This window comes from Trachurus japonicus, chromosome 20 (assembly GCF_045865225.1).
Source record: "Trachurus japonicus isolate A0001 chromosome 20, Traja_1.0".
Classification (NCBI taxonomy): Eukaryota; Metazoa; Chordata; class Actinopteri; order Carangiformes; family Carangidae; genus Trachurus; species Trachurus japonicus.
Window position 1 is genome coordinate 2,431,575 of NC_140926.1, and position 21,022 is coordinate 2,452,596.

General features: G+C 42.8%; 1 protein-coding gene across 1 annotated transcript in view; it reads left to right on the forward strand.

Moving 5' to 3' along the window:
- LOC146966170 (52 kDa repressor of the inhibitor of the protein kinase-like) overlaps positions 1 to 15,563 on the forward strand; it is a 40,674-nt gene extending 25,111 nt beyond the window's left edge. Inside the window, exons 2-3 of the mRNA XM_085763989.1 lie at positions 13,425 to 13,486; positions 13,995 to 15,563. Coding sequence (XP_085620115.1) covers positions 13,425 to 13,486; positions 13,995 to 15,563 — 1,631 coding nt within the window. The remainder of the gene's footprint in view (positions 1 to 13,424; positions 13,487 to 13,994) is intronic.
- Positions 15,564 to 21,022: the final 5,459 nt, after the last annotated feature.

A 21,022-nucleotide genomic window follows, 5' to 3' on the forward strand; every position in this document is an offset into this window, starting at 1 on the left:
AGGATCGGCATTTATTAATCTGAGCGTGAGCGTACGGTACGCACAAATCTCACGCCAGCTCTGACCAGGTGTACGCACATTTGGAACCAGCGTAGAACATGCAGGAAGGAGTGCTGCTGTGTCAGAACGATTATTAAACCATAGTCTAATAACGCAGCCATGTGGACCACATGTTGTTGTTGTTTATATTGATAAAAAGTTAAAAAGTAGCCAAAAAAGAGAAACGATAAAACCAAGTCCGTGTTGAAAATGTAACTGGACTTTTATTTTGAGCAACTGAGATGAATTAAAAACCACGACGTGACAGATGCTCGTTAATCAGCTGTGTCAACAGAAACAGTCAATGACAGACAGACCTGTTATTGTAGATCACACACACAAACTTCCAACATCTGCAGCACCAGAGCATGACCGGACGGCTCCTCAGTCTCTCTCTCTGCCGGACACCGGAGCCGGCGGGGGGGGGGGGTGGGGCTCCGCTACCTGTCCAGGTGCAGCTGATCTCCGCGGCGGAGTGTTTTTTTTTTTTTCCCCAGTCACCGGGACCTGTCAGCGGGAGATCGGGCCGGTGTTTCACATCCCTCCATCAGCCGAACCATGCCAGCGGTGCTGATGGTCATAAAGTAGCGTTCGCAGCAGTAATATGCCCATATGATTTCTCCTCAGTCACTTGTGTTTAGTAAACTGCAGGAGCATTTCATGAGATCGCTGGTTTTCCTGACGTGGTCGGTGACACGTGCGTCTGCAGCCTCCATCCACCGGGATGACGCTTATCAATCACAAAATCTATCAATCTATCAATGTGCAGATATTTAATGTTGCCGCCCTCTCCCTGTTCAACGCGGTAACGTCAGTAAAGTCCCTCTTCTTGGCCGTCTTCCGTGTCTCCATGTCGTAAAAGGGGCAGGGCGACGCCTCTAAAGCAGGAATATATCGGGGCGTGACATTTAAATGACGCTCGTTTTCAGCCGCCGGATTTATCACCACCACGCCGGTTCTACGCCGAAATCAGCAGCGTACACACTTTTAGTAAATCACACGTGACACTTGGCGTACACTGATATTTACACCAGAATCTACACCAGATCCTGCGCAAGTTTGATAAATGAGGGCCACAGAGAGGACTGCCCCTTTATGCCGTTCTCTCTCCTCATTGGATAAAGGTTGTAGGATACAAGGAAAGTTTTCTCCTGGGCTCAGAGCAGAGCAGAGTGACTGACAGACCCGTGTTTCAGACCAAACACTCTATAGAAGTGATTGCTGTCGGAAGATACAACTATTTAAGACTTATATTAACACAAATATATCACTTACTTCTGCTTTAATATACAGTCAGTCACCTTTATAGACAGTATATGGTCACCACTGAAAGAAGTTGTTCGCTCGCAGCAGGACAGATAATCAGATGGATAATCGGTAAAGTTAATAGTTTCACTTAATGTGGCCGTGAATAAATTAATTTCTATGTTTTGTCTGTTATATGTCAGTGTTGCCCAAACGCAAATCTTGAATAAGTCTACGATGTTTTCACATTTAAAAAGGTCTTTGCTGTCTTAGTACAGAGACAATAAAACACACACGTATTCTATTTTCGATCAGTGAAATATATGAAAACAATATAAAATACAATTTAAAACGACAGAACTTGTTGCTCTAGTTTATTTAATTTAAATGGATAAAGCTTCATATGTAAAAGTAGCGCAATGTTCAGCTGTCAGAAATTAACACCAGCCTCCTCTCTTGTCATATTTGCAGCAACACTGATGCTTCAGGCTGCGATCGTGCTTTTTTTTATATCATATGACTCGCGAGATTTGGATGAACTGGGAAGAGGAGCTTCCGCTACAAACAAGCTTGAAATATAGACTTATGTAATTTTTTTCGGAACAATTTCTCATGTCGGGGCTTCAATACAAGACGGACATTACATACGAGCAGCATGGAGGTATCTGGATGTTTTTTGGTGTGTCTTTTTGTTAGGAAGACAGTTGGTATCCATTTGCAACCGTCATATGGACATGCACTGCTACGCCGAGACCCCCTGTAACTCAGAGAAGCCACAGAGGACTCTGAAACTTCTCTCAGCCCTTAGTCCACATGAGGGGGAGGAGATCATGAGTGAAATTTGAATTTTGGGTGAACTATCCCTTTAACAAACCAAGTTGATAACCAGCTTCGTAGTAACCGTGGTAACTCGGACCGGGGCTTCAGGTTTAGTTGAGCTGGAAGATGAACACAAAGCCTGGATGTGTTGAGCCTCCTTCACACATCATCATCCACTGCTACTAATAAGCAGCATGAACACACACACACACACACACACACACAACTACACACACACACACACACACAACTACACACACACACACACACACACACAACTACACACACACAGATCCTTATTGAAAATGAAGCAGGATCAGATCTGGGATCAGGAGCCTCATTCGTCTTTTAGCGGAGCATCAGTTACTAACAGGGATGTGTGTGTGTGTGTGTGTGTGTGTGTGTGTGTGTGTGTGTGTGTGTGTAGTTGTGTGTGGGGTTCATTAACATAATGCTGCATTTACATAACACACACAAACACACACACACACTAATATATACACAGATACACATGCACACACTCGCTGGTCGTTTAGGAGAGAGAGGAAACATGTTTTCTTACCACACACACACACACACACACACACATGCACACACACACACACACACACACTCTTGTGCATTCATGTGTGTATAAATTATGCAAATTTACACATGTACATAAATGACACACACACACATGAACACACACACACACAGACAAGACGATGCAGGTTCATGTCTGTGTGTGTGTATGAATAACAATGATGCACACACACACACATACACAACAGATCTACACACACACACACAACAGATCTACACACACACACACACACACGCACAAATGATGGACACATGAACACACACACAGACACACACAGAGAGAAACACAAGATGCAGTTTTATGTCGTTTGTACATAGAAATGAATGATGCACACACACTCTTTGTGAGCTGAGCTGTGTGTGTGTGTGTGTTTCAGTGTGGTGTGTGTGTGCGTGTGTGTGTGTGTGTGTGTGTGTGTGTGTGTTAATGAGCTCTAATGGCTCCAGAAGGATTCTAATTAATCTGCAGACACACAAAAGGCCGATCTCTCTCCTCTCTCTCTGTGGTGGTGGACATCGTCACGGCGACGGTGGCGTGGAGGTGACGGCCGTGCGGCGGCAAAATGGACGATTTAATTGCACCGAAGATGGCTATTATTATTATTATTATTATTATTATTATTATTATGGGATAGCAGAAGCCGTTTCCAGCAGCATCTTAAGTGGCCGATGTGGAGACGAGGTCGAGCTCCGTCGTCACCGGCGACACATGAACACACTAATGAAAGGTTTAAAGGTTTGACATCGTCGTCGTCTCTCTGGCTCCACATCAACACACACACACACACACACACACGGCTCATCTCTGGTTACCGTGGTTTCCTCAGTCTCCATCTTGGACAGCAACGTACGTACGGTAGCTCCACTTGGACAAACTTCCTTAGAGTCCAGTTGGGGCACGGCCTGAAAGGGGGCTGCAGGACTGTGATGATGACGAGGCCTGTTTGTCATTTTCCTCTCTAACTGTTTAACAGACAGTAGCTGCAGTGTTTTATTTTGCACTTATAGAAGTGTATGTAACAAAAAAAACAACACATTTACAGCTGGTTGTCTATAAACCTGCTGTTCTGTACTGATTCCTGGTCATGAATTAGTACTTGAATCAATTAATTGTTATTTCTTGACATTATCACGTAATCAGTGGCCTGTAAATTAAACGGTTACCGAAAATCTTCATCATTTAGACCTAAAATATTAGAAAGCTAGAGCCCCAGGTTGAGTTTGCATGGAATTGTCCTTTAGTTTCATCTCTGAGGTTTCAGATCAACGTCCTTGGAACTTGCCGTAAAGTTTGACGTTTTGTTTCTCTCACGACGTCTTCGAGTGTTTTCGAGCTCCGGCCTCGATGAAACCAAGGAGGAGAGTGAAGTGTGAAGTGTGTGTGTGTGTGTGTGTGTGTGTGTGTGTCAAAGTGTGTAAAACACATGAAAGCCGGTGTGTCTGAGGCGAAAGCGGGTTGCATGACTTCAGATTGTTTTAAAGTCGACTCTGATGTCATGGAAGTTGAGTCGACGTCGACTGGTCGCTGATGACGCCATTAAAATAAAAAAAACCACAGGAGGAGGAACGCTCTGCAACGATCTGACGCTCAGGACCAGAAACTATACAACCAGCTGTACATTTGTTGTTTTTTTGTTACATAGACTTCTACATAAGTGCAAAATAAAACACTGCAGCTACTGTCTGTTAAACAATTGACCCTTTGTTGGCCTTCTGATTGGTCTGCTGATCCACCAATCAGAGCGCTTCTCCCCATGTCACATGTTGCACAACATTCTAAGGTTGGACAACCCTGGAATGAAACCCTATGAAACGAGATAGGTAGACAGCAATTTTTTTGGCAAAAACTACTTAATAATTTTTCAATATGGTTAAAATGTGCCTGGGGTTCCTGCAATAGCGACTCACGATATCTGGAACGTATTCCTGGACTCATTTTTATCCCATTCCCCAAACCTAAGACATCAATAAACATAGGCTACTTGGCCCATGTGTACTGTATAACATATTACTTTAACCTTCTGTTAGTTGAGCTTAATAATAGGGTTTGGGGGTGGTCCACTAGGGGGAGCTCTAGGATAGGTCAGGGGTTAACTGCAAAGTTTTGTTTGTTGTTGTTGTGTGCAGTCCTCATGAGAAGTGAGCCTGTTTTTCCCTGGCTGTATTACTGAAGTGCTAAGCTCATTCATTCTCCAGTCCACTCTCTGGTCGTGTTCATAGACAGAGAAGATCTAATACCTTCAAAGTTATCTAGCAAACGTAACATTACCGCTGCTAATGTCTTTTGAACTTTGTGAAGTTTTACGAGGAGAAACGGGAGATCGGCGGAGATTAAGCGTTAGCTTGTAGCTAACGTTAGCTAGCGTCGTTAGCTACTAGCTAGTGAGTGACCAAAACAATGATTTTTCCCCATTTTTCGGAAAAGTCAGGTAATGCCCGTTCAATCGCTATTGAGCCACGTCTGTCTTCTATCATTGACACTATTTTTCTGATGTATAAGTTCATTAAAATTTTCCTTACAAGCAATTTAAATCTGCCTAATTTTCAATGGTTTCCAATGGGAGTTAACCCTTCCGTGACCATTGTTTGTCCAACCTAGCAACAGTAACCGTGGGGGGCGGGGCCTTGACAAAGGGTCAATTAGGAGTATTAGGCAGAGTTTTTTTGTTTTATTTGTTTAATTGCCTGCATTCAGCAATAGAAGACTATACTGTACTTTCCAGAGCACACCTGAGTATAAGCCGCACCAGCTAAATGTTAAGTTGTCCTCCTGGGTCAAGGAAGGAAGGAAGAAAAGAAAGAAGGAAGGAAGACGAAGGGAAAGAAGGAAGGAAGGACGAAGGGAAGGAAGGAAGGAAAGAAAGAAGGAAGGAAGGATGAAGGGAAAGGACGAAGGAAGGAAGGACGAAGGGAAAGAAGGAAGGACGAAGGGAAGGAAGGAAGGAAAGAAAGAAGGAAGGAAGGATGAAGGGAAAGATGAGAGGAAAGAGGAAGGGAAGGAAGGAAGGAAAGAAAGAAAGAAGGAGGGAGGGAACAGCTTGGGTCAATTGGGTCAAAAAGGAAGGAAGAAGTAAGGATGAAGGGAAGGAAGGAAGAGAAAGAAAGAAGGAAGGAAGGACGAAGGGAAAGAAGGGAGGAAAAAGGGAAGGGGAAAAGGAAGGAAAGATAGATGGAGGGAGGGAACAGATCAGGTCAATTGGATCAAAAGAGAAAGGAAGAAGAAATGAGGACAACGGGAAGGAAGGAAAGAAGGAAAGGAAAAAGGATTGTGGAAAGAAGGAAGGATGGAGGAAGGGAACAGGAAGGTTAAAAGGAAATACATCTATAGGCCGCACTTGAATATAATCTGCAGGTTTTCATGTTGTAACATGAGATATTTCCACAGAGAGACAGTAGGGAACTGGTTCCGCTCCTCTCCTCCATGTGCATCTGTTTACAACGAAGCCGATGAAACATCAATAAATGGAGCGGTGGAAAACGTTACATAACATATACGATGTTACGGCGTGTTTAGTCTTAACCGCCATGAACAAAATATTACAGGTTTACGGAGCGCGTTTGTGTCGCGGTGCAGAGACGAGAGCTGGGAGACCGGGGCGGGGAAGAAAGTAGCGGCTTATAGTCCAGAAAGTACGGTAGGCGATTTAAATCAATTAGAAGTGAAGTCGACTAGTCTGTGTAACCCCGACTGCCTGATGTGCGTTGTGCATGAAAGGCCGCTGTTGTCGCTGAGTTTAGTCTTCAAAATGAAGCGCTGAAGAGAGCTGGAGTTCGATGCAGTTTTATAGGGTCTGATCTACTAAAGGTTTGCTTGTATAAAAACGTGTGCAAACTTGATGTCACCCGCAAAAAAATGTGCGAGCTGATCTACTAACCGGGTGCACTGAGGATTGCGTCTCTCAAACGGGCAAAACAGCATGCGTGATGCATTTAGCGCATTTCGGCCAGAACGTGCAAAATATTGGGAGGAGTCAATGCAAATTGATTTATTCAGCACACGCAATGTGATTTACCAAACCTGAAACAGACTGCGGTGGAAGTTTTTGAGTCTTTATTTAGTGGGTTTGAAAGGCAAGTAGGCTATTATCTGGCACAGCTTTTTGTCTTTTATTGATTTAATACCTGCCAGGGCAAAAGCTCTTATATCTCTGCATTTCCTCGCATCCGGGTCATTCCAGCGAACTGTAGCAGTTTTTCAGGTGTTAAAAGTCATTAAAGCGCCTTTACGCACGCTGCACGTCTCTCCTCCTGTGCGCTCCTCTCCTTTCCTCTCCTTTCTTCTCCTTTCCTTTCCGCTCCTCCCTCTCGAGTATGTGACGCTAACCAAACACACAAGTTTTTACCAGGAGTTTTATTCACTTTGTAGTCAGCAAACTCCAACAGGCCCCGTCACAAAACACAGTACGACTGGTTTCATCCTTCTTTACCAAGACTTTTATACTTTTGACATCAAATGAAGTCGTCGTTCTTTTATTCACATTGATTGTTCAACTCATTTGGTAGATTTATAACGTCGGTCCCCTCATCCTCTCTACTCCACCATCCTGCTTCTGTCCTCCATCTTGTGGTATATTGATGAGTTGATGAAAAGAAGGGATCACCGCCGACACGTCTTCACTTGTATTTAAAAAGAAGTTTATGAACAAGAAGAAGAACAGTGGACAAAAAATGCCGAATCCTGAAGCATCTCTGGTGCCAAAGTGAGATCTTCCTCTCTATGGCTCAAAATCATGATCATATACACTTTCTAACTCTAAAACATACACAGTTCATGTCTTGCGTCTATGAACATGAGACAGGATCTAGCCTATAGAGTTTTACGACCTTGCATTCATACTCTGGACGAGGCTAACATAAACTTAAACAAGGCTCTCACTGGAAAAATGTGAACAACAGGAAACACATTCTCCTAGGGTACATTTCACAAGAGCCACTTACTATCTCATCTATTACTGTTACTAAACACCTAATGCAACATCTTTATATATCTGTAAATGTATGTGCGTCTTTCTCTCTTACAACATCTACCTTCGATTCGTTTACTTCTAAGCAAAACTTGTCCGTGAAGTAAAAGCACCAATTCACACTTTCCTTCAGTTCCAAAAGAGGGGCACACATAAAAAGAAGAACATAACACATGGTGATGATACAAGATATTAAAATAAAAAGGTTCAAGTGTATAATATACTACAATCTCCACCGTTTGCATCTAGTTTCAGACACTTCGAGGTGAATCGAGGAGTCTGAGTTCTATATGATGATGATGATGCTGATGATGATGATGATGATGATGAAGATGATGAAGATGCTCCTGCTGTGTACTTTCATTAGTCCTGAGGCTTAAACCAGATTAGCAGCTCCGCCGGTTTAACGAAGCCGCGCTAATTGTTTGATGAAGATATCGAATATGGAGCTCTGATTTAATAACTGTCGGCACGGCAACCAGGACTCATCCTTTACACTGCCACACACACACACACACACACACACTGATGCTGCAGGAGCAAAAGAGCGAAAACTTCAAATCTTCACTTTCACTCGGTTTATTTTTCTGTCTCTGACTCAGATGAACCAATCAGATCGCAGCACGGCCGCTGACAGCCAATCAGCTGGCTGCTCCTCCTCCTTCCCTGTTTAGTTTATTTAGTTAATTAAGGGACAGTGTGCAATGACATTAATCATTTGCAAGAACTGAGGAGACGGTTGCATCAGATTTCCATCTGCAACAGACACAACATATAACAACTACACAACAGACACACAACACAATCTGAGAGGTAAAACACGGATTTACAGATGCAGTAAAACATTTTAAAGTGCTCAGGTTCCTATTACACTGCAAAAATTCTAAATCTTTCAAATAATATTTGTCTTATTACTTGTCAAAATGTTTTTAGATCATTTTCACTTGTTTCAAACAAATTTTCACTTGAAATAAGTAGAAAAATCTGCCAGTGAAAGCAAGTTTTTTGTGCTTGTAATAAGAAAGAAAAACTTGCTCCACTATCAGATTTTTCTACTTATTTCAAGTGAAAATCTGCTAGAAAGAAGTAAAAAGTGTCTAAAAACAAGCTGCTTTTTTATGTGATGAATCTCATTTTAGGTATAATTAGATTTGCTTTGACAAGAAATGACATTTTCACTAGAAATAGGATAAATATTCTTGGTAAGATTTTGAGTTTTTGCAGTGTATAAAGATCTTAAAATATTTCTTTACATTTAATTTAATGCATTTAAAGGTAATAAGATATATATGGATATATATTAAATTGATAACTTTGGTTATCCAGTAGTCATTGTTTTAAGTTATGAGAGAAATTTCTGTTTTTCTTTCCGTCTTTTAAACCTCAACAGAAAAATGTTTCTAGTTTCCTATTATTTTTGGTCAGAATGAATGAAAGATTTTCTTTTAAATGTCTTTGTTTTAAGCCTAAAACAGTTTATCTTAGGCAATTTACATCCCACAAAACCACTATGTTTTAGTTTAGTTTAGTTGAGTATTTTCTATTCAAACAGACACCGAGGGATTTGTTCACTTCATGAAAGACGACGTGTTTGGAAACGCAGCTTTAATACAAAGTCTGTGTGTGTTTCCAGGTCTGAAGCTCCTGTTTGTTTTATCAGCAAAGGAAAATCAACTCGGTTTTCATCGCAGTGAGATGAAATCTGACTCTTTATTCAGACGATAAAGACGTAACGACGGGCCGAGCGTTACCTCGACTCTCACGAGACTTCGTATTCCAGCTCCGTTTCCAAACACGTCGTCTTTCTTGAAGTGAACAGACCACTCTGTGTCTGTTTGAATAGAAAATACTCAACTACACTAAACTTTTTCATGGTTTTATGGGATGTAAACAGCATAGAGATGTGGAGCTGCTGCTGTGGAGACGCAGGGACAGACAGAACTACTGCAGGACAGGAGATGGTAAAAAGAAAACCGGGTATTACAGGCCGCAATCCGTGATAATGTCAAGAAATAACAATTAATTGCATCATAATGTCTAGAAATAACGGTCAATTTCATAGTAATGTTAAGAAATATCGCCTAGAAATAAGGAGTGATTGTGTAGAAATAACCCAGAAATAAGAGTCACTTACAAGGACTTGGTAGAGAAAAATTCTGGCCTTTCTCAAGAAATCCAATGCATGAAAAGCATGTGTCTTAGTATTTATTCTGTTTTTATTCTCTTGTTTTTTATGAATCGGTACCTGACTGTGCACCTTAAATTTCGTTCTTCACACGTGTACAATGACAATAAAGTATCTTGAATCTTGAATCTTGAGTGTGTAATCTTTTGTCTTAATGAAAAACATGACAATACTACACAATTAATTGTTATTTCTTGACATTATCATGTAATCAGCGGCCTGTAAATTACTAAACAGTTACCGAAAATCTTCATCATTCAGACCTAAAATATTGGGAAACTTGAGGTTGAATTTGCATGGAATTGTCCTTTAGTTTCATCTCTGAGGTTTCAGATCAACGTCCTTGGAACTTGACTTAAAGTTTGAGGTTTTGTTTCTCTCACGACGTCTTCGAGTGTTTTCGAGCTCCGGCCTCGATGAAACCAAGGAGGAGAGTGAAGTGTGAAGTGTGTGTGTGTGTGTGTGTGTGTGTGTGTGTGTGTGTGTGTGTGTGTGTGTGTGTGTGTGTGTGTGTGTGTGTGTGTGTCAAAGTGTGTAAAACACTTCTGAGGCGTCTCGGTGAAAACACTCGGACGACCTTGACTTTGAAAACCACGGAAGTCGAAACCAGAAACACAGATTCTTCACGGTTTTCTTTTTTTTTTTACATGATGAAACTTCCTGGAAATCTGCTGCAACACCAGTGTGTGTGTGTGTGTGTGTGTGTGTGTCTGTGTGTGTGTGTGTGTGTGTGTGTGTGTGTGTGTGTGTGTGTGTGTTCGTAGATCTACATCGATTCCCGTGCTGCGTTCAGGTTCACCTGTCAAAAAACACACGTAAACACAAGGATCGTCACAGTAACATCCCAGTGCAGAAGGAAACACATCACACTGAGAGAAAGAGAGAAAGTAAAAACTGTCCACAGGTTTAGTTTTATTTCAGAGTCAAACTCAACTTTATTTACAATTCTGACGCAGACAGAGGATCCAAATCAACTCACAGTGAAAACAACAAACTATTTTTTAGAGTGTAAGACACAAAAAAGCACAAAAATAAATAAAAGTAGGCAGTAGGCAAACAGTAGGTCAAAGCTGAAATTACAAGATGTCATTGAACGTCTCATTTTTACACTTTTATTAGTAACTCCTCCCCCTTTTGCCCATATTTGGATTATCTGGGAGTTAGTGGGCGGAGTCAATTTACAGTCAAACATGAGTCGGATTTTAGCTTCAATGGACCTTTAACACAGAGCGAGATGTTTCAAAAGCAACGTCCGTGTGGGAGGCGTATCCACGGCAACAGCATCACATGATGAACTAGATGATGAGCGTTGCTAAGGTGAGACCATGTGACACAGACACAGGAAGTGGTTGGTTGTTTCTCTGCAGCGACTCTACATAGACCACGCCCCCTGTTTAAGGTAATTTGCATAAATCTGTATATTAAACTTTAATATTAATATTTATAAACAAAGAGTCAGAACTTCCTGTTTAATGCACGGAAACATAATTAATTTTCTCTCTTTGATAAATGAATAAAACTGTGAACATGATTTATTATTATTATTATGATTATTTCTATTTAATTGTTATTTTAATGGATCAACTTTCTACATTTTTATTTTAAAAGTTTTCAGTTTGTTTCTGAAAATAAAATGTATCATCCAGATGGTTTCAATAAATAAAGTAAAATGACCACATTTTCTTTAATTAGTTTTCAAGCCTAAAAAAATAAATAAACACTTCATAATAAAATGATTTATTGATCTTATTAGTGAAATTCTTCATCCTGTTTTGTTTTTGTTTTATTATGGACTAGATTTAAGTTAATTTAATTTAATTTAATTTACTCTGCTGTTGTTTCTCATCAGTTATTGTGACGTTTCCTCTGAGGTCAGAGGTGAAGTGGGAGGGGAAAAGCTTTGTCCTGCTCTGATTGGACAGTTTTTAAACTACTGTAGAATGACTGACAGGAGCAGCAGCCAATAGGAGGCCTCCTCTGCTACCTGACGTAGGAAGTTACGTAACACGTGAGCGTAGGATCTTTAGCGGGAAATTTAGATGTGTTTTGTCTGGAGGAAACTTTTAAAAAAGGGAGAGAGAAAGAGAGAAGATGGAGGACAGGTGGAGAGAAGTGACGTGATGAAGTCTGTCAGATGACGTCACGTGACTCGGATACGTTTCTGTTTCACCTGTGGAGAGAAGGAGAAGGAGGAGAGGAGGAGAGGAGGAGGAGAGGAGGAGAAGGAGGAGAAGGAGGAGAGGAGGAGGAAAGGAGGAGGAGAGGAGGAGAGGAGGAGAGAAGGAGAGGAGGTGAGGAGGAGGAGAAGAGGACAGACACTCCGCTGCTCTGCTGGTTTATGACGCTGCTGTTTTGTTTTTTTTCAAACTTTATTTAAAGTTGTAGCAACAATAACATTTAAGTCTTTCAGCTCACAGTTGTTACAACAGTAACAATAAAGTTGCAATTATGACAATATAATTTATGAAGCTGCTGCTGTGACTGAATATGACTGAATTGTGCTGACGTCACTGTGACATGAAGCGACGCATCTGAACTGTGATGAAACAGGTCCAACATGGCTGACGGTTACAGCTTCGTACAGTGCATAGATTATACCGTACACATGAGTAGGCCTCCAGTGTGTGAGTGTGAGTTGCTACTTCTCTTTTAATGGCATGTATTGACCGAAATAAACGGAAACGAATGAGTGTGAGTGTGTGTGTGTGTGTGTGTGTGTGTGTGTGTGTGTGTGTGTGTGTGTGTGTGTGTGTGTGTGTGTGTGTGTGTGTGTGTGTGTGTGTGTGTGTGTGTGTGTGCTGCGTTCAGGGTCAGTCAGGTAAAAAAAAAAAAAAAAAGGAGGAGGAAGATTCAGAATCAGATTGATCGGCCAAGTTTGTGTTAGAACCAGGACAGGTGAGATGGAATATGAATAAATATAAATAGATATGAATATAAATAAATTCCTATAAAGAGTTGTGCAAAAACAAACTGATCAGATCCGACAGAGGTCCAGACATTAGACGGATCCACAGGCAGAGAGAGGATCAATATGTAACACTGAGACTGTCTCAGTGTGACGTCATGTGACTGATGAGTGACAGCACTGGCGCCGCCAGCCGGAATCCTGTACGCACTGTGCGTACAATTTTTTTGGTGAAAAAAAAAAAAAAAGCAATTGTGAAAAAAAAAAAGCAATTTTATTTATTTTGAGGGGGTGTGATGAGGGTGTGACAAAGATGCTTGTTTGTAACAGGCTAAACGTGCTGAGCTCGTTGATTGTTAACCAATCACTGGAGGCCTAACGTAAAAGCCAATGATTGTCGTTTACGTCATTCATCTGTCACTTTTTGATTTCTGGCGCATATTTACCTACAGTCTATGATATTTACACTAAGCTTTGTGATGATTACGCCCGGTCCAGCCTATAGAAATGTCAAAAAGACAGTTGAGCCTTTTCCAGGCATTTGAAAAAAAGAGATCCAAACCCACGATCACAAACACGCAGCAGAGCAGCGATAATGAAGGTGCTACCAGCAGTCAGGCAGGACGTGAAGACGAGGTAGCTAGCTATGCTTCTAGCTCTTCTGCCTCTTTGGCGGTTGCAGCCGCTGTCAGTGAGGGTCCAAGCCCCGAGCCCGCCGAGAACACACGGCAGCAGCAAAGGGTGGTCAGTGCTGCTGCATATGAAGATGACCTTGGCTGTGTTAAGGCTGATGAACTCAAAACGACATCCGATTCCGTTAAACTGAAAGCCATACAGTCCAGATTCAAGCCCCCCAGAGGGTGGGTACCCCCAGCTAGAGTCATATGTGGGAAGCAGCGGAAAATACCGGAGGAATTTTTTGATGAGAGTATTTACCCCACTCTGCGTTACAGCAAAAGCGTTGATGGTGTTTTTTGTGTAGCATGTATGCTTTTCTCATCAGATGACATGGTTCTGAGAACCAAGCCACTTACTGACTGGAGTAATGCAAAGAAAATAGTTTCCAGACACATGTCAACTCCCGCACACCATAGTGCCCATTGCCCAGCTGCACGCAGGTGAATTTGTTGATGTTGCTTTGGGAAAGAGCCAGTCTATCTATTCCAAGTTAGATCGCTCACACGAACTAGCAGTAGAGCGCAATAAACATGGTCTGAAAGCAGTCATCGATCTAATCGCTGTTTGTGGACAGCAAAATCTGCCCATTCGGGGACACACTGATGAGCGCAGTAATTTCCAGGTGCTTCTGAATTACCGCGCTAAAGGAGATGAGAAACTGAGAGAGTATCTCGAAAATGCACCAAGCAATGCCAAATATTGCAGCCATTCGGTCCAGAACGAGTTGATTGAGCTATGTGGGAAACAGATTCAAGACACAGTTCTGAAGAAATGCAGGGATGCAGAGTGGTTCTCCCTTTTGGCTGATGAGACTGCTGATATAAGTAATGTTGAGCAAGTAGCTCTTGTATTGAGATACGTGGACTGTGTTAACAGCAGCTACTCTTTGCGCGAGGACTTCCTGGGATTTTTTTCTACTGCTGACACAACAGGCGAGACCTTAACCCAACTCCTTCTGGGCCGTTTAAGAGAATTAGATCTGGACCCTGCTCGTATTGTTGGGCAGGGATATGACGGGGCCGGGAATGTCAGTGGAAAGGTGCGAGGCGTCCAGGCGCGCATCAGAGAACAGTATCCAGCTGCTGTGTATGTGCACTGCAGAAATCACGCGCTGAATCTGGCAATTGTGCACTCCACAAAAATCCCTGTTGTCCGCAACACTCTGAATACAGCTCAAGAGTTAGTGAGCTTCATTACAGCCTCCCCAAAGCGCCTGCAGTGTTTACTGCGCAACAGCAGCAGTAAAAAACGCCTGCAAAAGTTTTCAGACACACGCTGGTCTCAGCATGATATGTGCCTGTCAACAGTCATCGACAACTACGAGGACGTGGTCACAACACTGGCTGAGCTAAAAACTGACGCTGATGCCAAGTGCAGCTCCGCAGCATCCGCGCTCTCGCGCGCAATGGAGACATTCGAGTTCATAATCTGCCTCACCGTTACACAGGAACTCCTCCACTGCCTCACACCACTCAGCAATGGGCTACAAAACCCAAAATGTGAGCTCCCAATGGCTGCGCGAATGGCCACAGATCTCGTGACAGTGTTGGAGAAAAAAAGAGACGACTCCACATACGACAATATATGGGGAAAAGCATGCTCGCTGGCTGAGCTTGTTGAAGTCATCCCATCACTGCCTCGCATCGCCAAAAAACAAGCTCACAGGTCTAACACACCTGCAGCCAACCCACAAGAATACTGGAAAAGGACAATTTTCTTGCCGTTCATTGACCACCTGACCACAGAAGTGAGAGACAGAGTATGCCTTGCACTGCCACGTCTTAAAGCCCAGTACCTTCTCCCCGACAAACTGCCACTGTTGACAGACAGTTTATGGATGGAGATAAAGGAGGAGTATGGTGCGTTGATGCCCAGTGTTGACACTGCAGACGTGGAGCTGAATCTATGGAGGCAACATAACAGGGCGAAGGATGACACACCTGTCACCAGTGAGTGTGACATTCTCCAAGTTCTGAGACTAACTGCAGACTTCTATCCTAATGTGCATACTGTCATAAAGGTCCTAACAATGCCTGTGTCCACGGCCAGTGCTGAGCGTTCATTCAGCTGTTTACGTCGCTTGAAAACATACCTCCGGAACACCAGTGTGGAGTGGACTTGCCCTGATGAACATTCACCATGATATTCCTATCGATTCTGAGGCCATTCTGCGGGAGTTCGACGTGACAGGGAGGCGTAGAATTTATATCAAATAGGTAGGAACATTATCAGCCTATAGAGCGTGTTTTGTGTGTTTTTACCATGGTGTGCCGTCACCAGGGGTGTAGCACCAAATTCTGGGCCCTGTACACTCTCAATGTCAGTGGGCCCCTATCCATGCCCGCGAGGCGCGTGAGAGAAAAAAAATAAAGGGGGGGGGGGGTGTATTTATACAATCTACTACAATCAACTACAATCAGATCAGATTATATTGATGAGTGGTTCTGAATTGATGCATTTGGCCTACTTGTGCTCAAATACCAAAACATTAGGCTACATCTGGTTTGTGTACTAACATTTTGATCCATGACACTCGTGCAAATTTTGATGTAAAACATTCATTCTTGAACAGGAGAACAAGAGACAACTGTACACTCAGAATCAAATCAATAATTATTTGCTATCACACACAGTATTCATCATGCTCAATAAGTTGCAGAGGCAAAAATGTTTTAAGCCATTTTTCAGCCAGATTGAGATCTATCTATCTATCTGTGGCAAAAATCAGAATCACAATCATTTTTGATTGATAGTGAGATCACAGTTATTTAACATGATTATTCATTGGCTTTGGTAACATCATGAATTTATTGAACATTGACAATAGCTTTTAAGCACAGCACTGCACCGCAACAGAGACGTTCTAATATGAGGAGACAGACCACTCTGCCCGTTTTGAATGGGGAAAGCTGCGACGCCAAAGATGGCGCATGTCCCGCCCCTTTTCACCAGCAGCCAATCACCTGCTTTGCCAGAGCTGAACTAGGCCAATCATGTTGTTGCACCAGCGCATGCGCACAAGTAGATTTACGACAGACCAACCTACCTGGTGGCAACAACAACACGGCTTTAGCACCGTGTGTACTGTATGTGGTCAGGTTGAAAATTTAATCTAAGGTTTTCGGAAAAGCCACCGGCGACCGGGAGCGGCTCCTCATCCTGGAGGAAAGCTGTTTAATTACCCGCGGAGTTTTAGAGGTTTACTGCCGGCTTGTTAATTTGGCAGCCACATTGGTTGGTCTTAATGAAAAGTGAAGCTTCAGGTGTGTGCTGCTGAACGAAAGAGCTACCTCGCTACGTATACAGAATTCACCACATTCACATCAATAAGTGTTTTACAATGAACCGATCAGTCCACCTTTTCTTTCATTTAACTTTTGAATGTATAGTTTTGTTCGTTTCATTTTTTAACCTAAACATTCAAACTGGGCCCCTTCCCCTGGGGGCGTTAGCCTCCTGTCCATGATAGCAGCAGCAGCAGCAGCAGTCAACTCCAAAAGAAAAAAAAAACACACACACAGTCCGGGTGAAGCACTGGAGCCGTGGACCGATAGACACCGTCACCATTAACGAGAGCCTCTCGTTTTATTGTACCGAGTACGAGAGGCTTGTTGTGAGCTGAGAAGCGGCTGTTAGCGGCGAATGCTAACCGAAGCTAGCGGCGGATGCTAACGCTACCGCTAGTCGAAGTTAGCATCGAGCTAGCGCAGCACAACGCCCCTCATACTTGTTACCGGTCGAGGCTTTAGTTGTTAGTGATGGTCGGTAATCAGTCCGTGGCTCTAGCGGTTCACTCGGACTGTATTTATTTATTTTTAACTGACTGCTGCTGCTGCTGCTGAGACGACATGCTAGCACTAATACATCCATGCTAGCATTCGATAGCATCCGAGACAGCTAACGTTTGTGGGGATCGTGGGAGGGGGAGCAGACACAGTCACCACACACAGAACTAGGAGCCCATAGGTGATTATTAAGACGGATTTCATGTAAGTCTAGCGTTTATTTTTTAGCAAAAATCTCCAGACTCAAGCCGATATGTCTCCAGGTAGAGCAGGGCAGACCGGTGTAGGTATGCTCGGGCTGCTGCTAGATCACGGATTTAGCCGTTACAGCCGTACAGTAACGGCGGTGTCGTAAATCCGCGCGCATGCGCAGTTGAGTACTCCCTGTGGAAAAATAGCGATTTAAACGTCATTCTGCGGTAAAGTCTATGTTTTTTTGGTTTTTATTTGTATCTTATTTCACTGGCTAGCACGTCTGTATGTTTTTTCCGTCCTGCTATCACGTTAAAGGGTGGATTTGACCATCCCTCCATTCATTTAGATAGGGGTCTGGTCTCCTTGGGGTTTTCGTGGCGTCGCCAAGATGGCCGCCGAGTGGCATGACTTGCCTAGAAGGACTTTGACCGCAATGCTAAGGCTTTTTACCAGACAAAAATAATAAATTGCGTTATTGCTCAATTAATATATTACTAGTGTGCACTTGAGCCTACAGTGATATTGGTATGTTATTTACATGTTGATATATGCAGCAGCAATATTGCTAGATGGATCATTCATTAAATCTCAGCACGGAGTTTCACTTTCAGCTCTGCTGTGTTAGTAGACAAAATGCTATAGCACACACACTGAACCAAAAGGCTAACTTACTTTAAACTTCAGGTAAACAACTCATATTTAGACAGCAATTCTACCAGTCAGCACCACTCTCTCTCTTTCTCTCTCTCCACCTCGCGAACCAATATACCAACGTAAGGGGGGGTCGGAGGGGGGAGCTCGCCTTTGAATACTTGAACAACGATCTCACCTTGTCTTTGCTCATCTCTAATCTCATCTTCAGAAGAGCTGCCAGGACTGACCACTGCTGCTTCTGCTGCTCCAGCTGCTGCGGCTGCGCCACTCTCTGTTTCTGAAACTGGTTAATATTGACAACTAACGTTAGCTGGCCTGTAATTGTCTTTATACTTACAGCCGCAAGCAGCCTGGTTGGCAGCTAGCTAAGCTAAAGACTTCACGTGAGCATACAAATATAAGCAGCAGCTGTCTGGAGTGGACTATGTTAACTTTAATTGGACTTTGCATGACAAGCTAACTTGGTTCACCTTTGGGAAAGAAAGCAGTCAGCAGCTGCCTCCCCTCGTTCTGCCGTCTTTCTTTTTGTTTCCTCTCTCTCTTTTTCTGATAGCCCGATTTATGTTTTTTGGGCAGCATGATGTCCTGCACACAGGTCTCTGATCTGGGCGCACTGTCTGACCTTACACTTGTTGCCGGTCGCTGTTGGGCGGACTAAACCATTTTGCATCTCCAAGAGGGGGGCCCCAGAATGTCTAATATGTTGGGAGAACTGTGACATTAAGTTCATTCTCTCATTTGATGTTATCAATATATTTGAAATAAATTATGACACCAATTAATTGGAGGGCCCAATTCATTCGAAATAAAAACATCACCAAAAAAAAAAAAAAAATCAGGATTTTCATGGGCCCCTCTCTCTACTCGGGCCCTGGGTAGTCAGGTCCACTTTTCCCCCCACTACCACGCCCATGGCCGTCACCATGTGTTGCTGGGCTGTTTTGGCGCATCATCGTATGTTTTGCTGGGCTGTTTTTATCTGTGTTTGTGGTGCACATCACCGTAGGCCTAATGTTTTGCTGCAGCTGGGCTGTTTTCACCTGTGTTTCTTGTGCGCCGTCACCATAATGTGTTGCTGGGCTGTTTTCATCTGTGTTTCTTGTGCGCCGTCACCATAATGTGTTGCTGGGCTGTTTTCATCTGTGTTTCTGGTGCGCATGTCACCATAATGTGTTTCTGTGAAGTGACGCAATAAAGCCTAACTGATCTACATTTTTTCGTTGAGTAAAAATCTACTTTGAGTTATGGAATTGATTAGGGTCGTTTCTTGTTGATATATTTTTTTGTTTGGACTTTTAAACATCTGTAGTATGTGTAATTTCTCTCATAGCGGGAGATTTGGATAACTTTTTCATAGCCTATCCCTCTCTCTGCATAGAGATGCATTTATTTATAGGAACAGCATTTTATAGTGAAACACCATCTTCTACAATTCCCGACCACGTCTGCAAAGTTTGGATGAAAACAAATGCTGCAGGTCTGCAGTGCACTGTCCAGCGTGCTGAACCGGGCGTGATCGCATCTGAGAGGAATAAATATCGCACGTGTGTGCGCATAGCGGTGTGCCCTGTGGTGTCCCTTCTCCACGACACATCACAGCTCGGCTCTGCCCGACTCGGTTTAGTTAGTTTTCTATCACAGTTGAGTCCTTCATAGTTCCTCCTCAGCGGGGGCGACGTCGTAATATCACGGCGGCTACGGTCGCGTCATCTCGCTTTCTTTTTTCTCTCCTCTCCTTAGCCCCAAACTCACTCGTCTGCACCGCGATTATTAACCACAGTAGCCTATAGTTTTCCACACAACAGCCATATAACTCATGTCAGAATAACAACAGTCTCAGTAGATTAATGGACATTTTAATCTGTTATTTCACTAATACTGAAAACATTAGATTAGTATTTTTCCATTTGTTGTATTTGCCGTTCCTGTGCGTACTTTGAAATTGAACCCTGGCGGCGCCACTGAGTGACAGGTCTGTCAGAGTGAAGGATTGTGGGAGGAAACTGTTGCTGCTGTTGTTGTTGTGTCGTCTGGAACTGAAGTCGTATCAGTAATTGATCGATTGATAAATCACAACATGTCACTGTGATGTGACAGGCACAGTTCATCTGAAACGTCCATGAAGATAAAATAAAGATGTTAAACTTTAAATCCAAGAGGTCGAAGCTCAGTGACACTGTGACATCACAATGTTCAGGTCAGGGACTGTTTCCTGTTTCCTGTGACTTTAACGTCATGTGACCACCGTCAGTGTCACATGACGGGAGCTCGTCCAATCACAGAGCCACAGATGAAGTCGATGATGATTAATAAATGTGATAATGACGAGTCACAGTCACACAGCAGGACCGACTCACATCAGCTCATATCACTGTGATTTATTTAGTTTCTCTGACTCTGATTAATAATAAATATCTGATTATTACTGTTAGAAAAAAGAACATCTGGATCCACTTCAATGTCCACTCTCAGCGTAGGACAACGGAGCACCGAGCAGCGATCCACCTTTATCCGAACGTCGTCTATGGCCAAAAACCAGAAGCTGGTTTTGCACTTCCGGTGGAATTGTAGGCTACGTTTAAGTTTCCATGGTTTCAGTCGTTGTCATAGTTGCGGTAGACTCAGTTTGTGTGATATCCATTGTTAAAAGCTAGGGGTGTCACGATTCTCCAAATCCTCGATTCGATTTTATTTTCGATTTTAGGGTCACGATTCGATTCGATTCTCGATTTCTTTTCTTTTTCTTACAGCACAGACGCCTATGCTATTTTCAGACTAGTCTAGTCTACGATCATTGGTTTTATTCATCAAATTTTGTACAGTAAATCTCATTTCAAAAGATGGGATACATATAAGTGATGCAATTTCCATAATGTATCACATTATAGGCACTAAACTTGGTCACATTTAAATAATTTCTTTACAATATAAAGGTAACATGCCCCCAAAAATCATGATCCAGGGGCCA